The following is a 6,907-nucleotide window of genomic DNA, read 5'->3' as shown; positions in this document are numbered from 1 at the left end:
GATGTCATGTTGGGTAAGATGGAGGGTCAGAGAAAAAGAGGAAGACCCAGGTGGCATCATTGATGGTGTCAAATGTGGCAGTGGTAGTGAGGTTGGCCCAACATGGGACATTGTTTCGTTGTGCTGTGCATGGGGTCACTATGAGTCGGTTCCAACTCGATGGCACCTGACAACAACAACAACAACAATTTTCAATAGTGTAGTGGTTACAAGTCAGTCTGCTAACCTCAAGGTCAGCAGTTCAAAACCACCAGCTCTTCTGCGGGAGAAAGATAAGATTTTCTGCTCCTGTACAGATTTATAACCTCAGATACCCTGTACAGGATTGCTATGAGTTAGAACCGATGCCACAGCACACCACCACTACCACATTTTCAGTATATAATCAAGGACACATCCAGGCAAGGTCCCTAGTTCTCTGTGCAAAGCTGAGGGCAAAATTGTCTTACCCTGGCTTGCCCAGGACTGTAGTCTAATTTTAAACACACTTTTCTGAAGGTGAAACTGCCACATTGCTGGTTATTTGTCAGAAAGCACTCAGATGGAGGCTGAACTGATGTCATGACTCAAAACAGAGTCAGAGCTCCCACAAATGACTGACAACAGCCTTCTGCATATCAGGCGCTGCAGAAATTAAACTGTAATACCTGCTACAACAGAAATACCACAAATGGATGGCTTTCATAAATATAAATCAATTTTCTCATAGTTTAGGAAGCTAGAAGTTTGAAGTCAGATACCAGCTCTCGGGGAAGGCTTTTGCTCTCTGTCAGATCTAGAGGAAGGTCTTTGTTCAACTTCTGCTTCTTGGTTGCTTGCAGTTCTCCATGAGTCTTGGCATCTTCACTTCCTAACTTGCTTATCTAACCTCTTTTATATCTCAAAAGGAGTCCTGGTATGATTAGTGCTGGCCTCAAGTTCAGTTTAAATCCAAAGGTCCGTGGTTCAAACTTACCAGCCACTCCTTGGAAACCTTATACAGGATTCCTATGAGTCAGAACTGATTCCACGGCACTTAACAACAACAATATCTCAAAGAGATTAAGTTAAGACATACCATTCACCAATTCAGCCTCATGAACATAACCAGGACTGCCCATTCCTGAATGGGCTTATAACCATTGGCATAGAAGTTAGGATTTACAACAGATATTATTGGGGGACACAATTCAGCCAACAACAAGGTCTTTTTAACAGAATATATTGTATATTATATTTTCACATTGAAAAGCAATTGTAAGATCAATGGTTTCCAGGGGCTCAGTGGGAGAGGTTCAGAGGTATGAATAGGAAAAGCGCTGAGCATTTTAAAGCAAGAAAAATATTCTGTATGCTACTGTAATGGTGAATACATGACATTATGCATTTATCCAAGCCCAAAGAACTATACAATGCAAAGACTAAACCCTAATGTAAGTTATGGACTTCCATCAATAATAATGTATCAGTATTGGTTCATCAGTTTTAACTAATGTAATTGGCATCCAAGATCATAATCATAAGGGAAATGGGGTATAGGTAAGAAGGAGGTATATAGACAAAGTATTTTCTGCAAACCTTTTATGTAAATATAAAAATGCTCTAAAAAATTAAAATCTATTTTAAAAACAAGCAAAACTACAGAAGCTAATACATACACCAATACATTGATTTGTTGTTTTTGTTAGGAGCCTCTAGTCAGTTCCAACTCATAGCGATCCTGTATAGGGTTTCCGAGGAATGGCTGCAGGGTTTGAACTGCTGACCTTCTGGTTATCAGTCCAGACCTTATCCTACAGCATCACACCAGGACCCCACTTTATCTACTTCTGTTGCTAAGTGCCAATGAGGCAATTCTGACTCATAGTGACCCTGTATTGGGTTTCCAAGGAACTGAACACCAAGGAATGCTGGGCCTTCAGGTAGATGCTCAAAGGAGACGAGGACCTTTCTCCAGAGTCAATGGTCTGAATTCAGATTTCTAACCTCCTATACAGGTGTGGTACTGCAGGAGAAGTGCTGGACTACTAACCATAAGGCCAGTGGTTCAAACCCACCAGCTGCTCCTTGGATACGCTATACAAGGTCGAAATGAGTTACAACTGACTCAATGACCCTAACAACAATAATAAAACATCCATGTTTAACTTCATGATAAATAGAGGAAAAGATTGCAGTTGTCAAAGACTTCATTTTGCTTGGATCAACAATCAATACTCATGGAAGTAGCAGTCAAAAATCAAACTATGTATTATTACAACAGGCAAATCTGCCGCACAAGATCTCTTTGAAGTGTTCAAGAGCCAAAACATCAGTTTGAGGCCTAAGGTGCACCAGGATCAAGCCATGGTTTTTTCAGTCTTCTTATATGCATGTGAAAGTTGGACAATGAATAAAGAAGATCATAGAAGAATCCACAGTGTTAGTGAAGAATATTGAAAGTACCAAAGACTGCCAGAAGAACAAATAATATACTTTTTCTTGGAAGAAGTATAGCCAGAATTTTCCTTAGAAATGAGGATGTCAAGACTTCTCTTATTATTTTGACATGCTGTCAGGAGGGACCAGTCTGTGGAGAAGGATTTTAATGCTTGGTAAAGTGGAAGGTCAGTGAAAAAGAGGAAGACTCTTAAGGAAATGGATAGACAGTGTGGCAACAACAACAGGCTCAAACACTCTGAGTATGTTATAGGACTAGGAAGTGTTTCATTCTGTTGTACATAGGTTCTCTATAAGTTGGAACCTATTGACAGCACCTAACAACAACAAACAGTCATGGAAGTCATCTGGCCTTCCTTCTGGAAAGAACTCATGGAAAGAAAGAGGCCCTGAGACACAAGAAAGGAAGGCCTGGTCATCTCAGGGACACAGCGGAGCACTGCTCTCCAGTCATTTCTGATAAGTCAGTCATCTGAAGAAGTCATCTTGGATATTCCAGTCCAGTCAAGTCCCAGATAACTAACGACAGTCCCAGCCAACATTATATGGAGCAGAAGAGCCACCCAAACGAACTCCATCAACCATAATCCTCAAAACAGAAGATGTTGGTCCTGTTAAATGCTTTCATGTCAGTTTTGACTCATAGCAACCCTGAATAGGAGCGATTGGTGGATTTGAACTACCAACCTTGTAGTTAGCAGTCTAGTGCTTAAGCCCACTTAAAATTTTTTGTAGTATAAATACTGGACTGTTAACCACAAGGTTGGAAGTTCAAGTCCACCAGCTATTTAGGGGGTCTGCTCCCACAAAAATTTGCCGCCTGGGAAAAACTGTAAGTCAGAACTGACTCAATGATACTCAACAACAACAATAACAAAATGTTTCTTATTTATTCAATTATTTTATACATAAGTTTTCTCACATATGTGTGATCATGTGTTGCTTTTTTTCCCACTTAGCAGCATAATATGAACCTTTCCCCATGTCTTTAAAGTTTAAAAACATGTATAATCTATAGGCTGTGAAGTATTCTATCACACAGATGCTAAATTTAATTAAGTTGAGGATTGGGATTTTTTGTGGCTTTTAAAAATATTAATCGATTTTATGTTCCAAGAAAATTGTTGTTTTAATTTGCGTTTCTTTGGTTGTTAGTGAGCAGTCCCATTTATTGATTTATATCTATTTCAAAAAATATATATACATGGACTATAGAGTATTACGGAGTCCTGGTGTGGTGTTGTGGGTTAATGCGCCAGACTGCAAAGCCGTCTGAACTGTAAGGTCAGCTGCTCCTCGGAAACCCTATACAGAGTCCCTATGGGTCAGAATCGACTCAATGGCACTTAACAACAACATAAGGTATTACAGCTGTGTCCGAATATAGAATTTTTTTTTTTTCAATTTGCTGTTTAAACTTTAATTTTGTTTGTGATGGTTTGGGGCATATAGATATTACATTTTAAGTACATATAATCAAGTCTATCAATCTTTTTGTCTTTATAAGGAAATAAAACCCTTTTAAAATCACAAGTAAAATAAATGTGATCAGTCCTCAACACAAAACAAATTTCCTATTTTGAGGGGATTTCTCTCCCACAAACATTGACAACTACCCTTATCTCCCTAAAGCAACAAAAGTTGGCACATTCATGAACAGTGGGAGTTCCAAAGTCAAACAATGGATAAATACTTTCACTCAAGCTGTGAGATTGAACGTTTCACTGAGGAAACATGACATTACAAAGAAAGACTTGGATCAACCAGATTTAAGGCAGAAAATCTCTCACCAAACACTTAAGCACCATGCTGAGCATCTGAGTACACATTTGTCTACTCAGCTGGCTCAGGCATATGAAGTCATACATGAACCACAGACAAGTCAGTAGGCTAAGCATTTGTCACCTACAGACAGTAGTTCTCAACCAGAAGTGCTTTTATCCCCCAGGAGACATTTGATCATGTCTGGAAATATTCTGGGTTTTCATAAATGAAAGGGTAAGGTTTAAAGTTGCTGTGGATTTTCAGCCAGGGATACCACTAGGCATCTTGCACAGGACAGTCCCCTCACCAGAAGACTCATTCACTCCAATATGTTTATTGTGCCAAAATAATAGGAATAAAACCTCTTACCTCTCCAGTGTAATAATATTTGCCTCTCAGAATCTTCTGATAAAGCCTTGTGTGGTTTTCATCATCAAAAGGCAGGAATCCGCTGAGTAAAACATATGTGATAACACCAAGAGCCCACATGTCCACTGCACTGGTGTAAGGTTTCCTTAACAAAACTTCAGGGGCTATGTACTCTGGGGTCCCACAGAGCGTCCTCATTCTCCAGTCACCACTTTTGTTCCCAGAGTTTGCCAACCCAAAGTCTGTGATTAAAATTTTAGATTCTGCACCTGGATGATAGTATAAGAGATTTTCAGGTTTTAGGTCCCTATGAGTTATTCGCAATGTATGCAAATACCTAATCCCATCAGCAACCATCTGGAGAATTCTGACAGCATCCTGCTCTGTAAAGGATCTCTGAGCAATGAGTCGATCGAACAGCTCCCCACCTGTTGCCAACTCCAGCACCATGTAAATGCAATCCTGAGCTTCGAAGACCTCGATGAGCTGGACAATGTAGCAATGGCTAACACGTCTCAGGACGCTCAGCTCCGATTCACAAGCTTCTCTGCCTTCCCTCATTCTGGTTTCCATCACTTTTATTGCAAAAGGCTTCTTGGTGGCTTTCTGCTCCACTCTGACAACCTTGCTGAAACTGCCTTTTCCAATGAGCGCCTTGATGTCATATCTGTTGGGAAGAAAAATCTAATTTATATCCCTCTGATATGATGATTTTCAAAGTTATCTGTGTCCATGCTTTATATTGGAGTCCTGGTAAGGCACTGTAGGATATGCACTGGACTACTAACCATAAGGTCGGCAGTTCAAGCCCACCAGTCACTCTTCAGAAATCCTATAAAGGTTCACTATGAGTTAGAACCAACTCTACAGTACTTAGCAACAACAACAAATGCTTTGTATTATCTTTTCTATTTTCACTTCCAATCTTGGTTCCCTCACTTCTTCTTCTTTTTTTTTTTTTAATAAGTTTTTATTGTGAGGTTTACCTGGAAGAATATCAGTTTTACATTCATCCTATCATATTTTGTTTCATTGCAATGATTACAATCCCCTCATGCATTATCCAAAGGATACAACACACAGGCCATCAGCACACAGCCCTTCTCCCTCCCTGAGTTCAGTGTCCCCAACTGCTCCATCTGTCCACGTCATCCTCTCTGTCTCCATCCCTAGCGTGCATCTCTGCCTCTCTGGGTAAAGTTCTGCTCTCAGCTCTTCTCACTTGATGGTCCCAGGGCCTTCTACTCCTGGACTACAAAATAAATCACTCCCCTCCTTTTGTCAAAAAACATCTACCTCTATATTTCCTACCCTCACAGTCAGTCTTGATGGCAGTTGTTCACTATTGTACCACAAGAATCTTATCCCCATTTCCTTTCATCAGCATAGTCCCAACAGATTGGAAATCATTCAGTGGAGATTCTACCTTTCCCCAGGTCCCCATCTGGAACTATGCTCCCCCTTGAAAGCTTGTAAACCAGTCACTTCTTGCCTTTACAGGCCCCCCTATTTTGGGTAGCCAATGTCTGAGTTGCCCATCCCTGTCAACCCTATGTACTGAGGGGGTAGAAGTGATCCTCACTGTAAAGATTTGTTCCCTTTTTTGAGCTATTACATCCATAAGTATAGGTAAAGTTCATCAAATTATAGTGGGTTACTCTTTTTTTTCCCCTTTTTTCCCTCTTTTCTTCTTCTAGTCGAGGTCTGCTCATCCAGCCATTGAAGGCAGATCAAGTGGGTACTATCTGCAAGTATGGGTATTCTTGTGCATTGCCACTCACTTCATATCAGCTGGACACTTCACTCACCACTTTAGTCCTCTGTGGTCATGTCACTGCCTCTGGGCCCAGGAGTCCCCGGGTCTTGCCATACTGCTAGCCATCCATGGCTACACCTGGGTTCACAGAGGTATATTGCATGTGGTCAGACTTAGCTCACAACTTCATTGTTGTTTTTTACCCCTCTTTCCCTTATCGGTGATCAACGTGGTCATCAGCCAGACCACCTGCCTGCTCATGTATTCCCCTTGAGTCTCAGTCTTGGAAGCAAATTTGCTCAGAGGGGTCCCGACCACTTGCCTTAATGGCTCCAGGATGAACAGCTTACTTGTTCTTGTAGTAATCAATCAGACTGCTGTTATTGTTTTGGATTTTCCCTGCCAATCTTTCTTTTACGAAGTATCTTCTGGTCTTCTGGCTACTCCAGGCTGGTCTACTCATCCTTTCCAGTGGAAATTTCCTACCTTAGGTGATTCTGGATGGGATTCTGGATTCCACCTATGGTCTTATGCAATGTAAAGGCTCCACAGGAAGCTTTTTTCACTGGGCAACTTCTAGTCCCCTTTCAGGTATTCTAA

At 40.9% G+C, this 6,907-nt stretch overlaps 1 protein-coding gene across 1 annotated transcript in view; it reads right to left on the bottom strand.

Annotated features, from left to right (window-relative positions):
• Window positions 1-6,907, bottom strand: part of PSKH2 (protein serine kinase H2) — a 28,806-nt gene that overhangs the window by 13,266 nt on the left and 8,633 nt on the right. Inside the window, exon 2 of the mRNA XM_006859236.1 lies at window positions 4,552-5,218. Within this exon, the coding sequence (XP_006859298.1) occupies window positions 4,552-5,218 (667 nt within the window). The remainder of the gene's footprint in view (window positions 1-4,551; window positions 5,219-6,907) is intronic.

The sequence above is a fragment of the Chrysochloris asiatica genome, unplaced genomic scaffold (genome assembly GCF_000296735.1).
Source record: "Chrysochloris asiatica unplaced genomic scaffold, ChrAsi1.0 scaffold00031, whole genome shotgun sequence".
Lineage (NCBI taxonomy): Eukaryota > Metazoa > Chordata > Mammalia > Afrosoricida > Chrysochloridae > Chrysochloris > Chrysochloris asiatica.
Note: the sequence above shows the minus strand (reverse complement) of the source record. Positions and strands in the feature narration are given on the sequence as shown.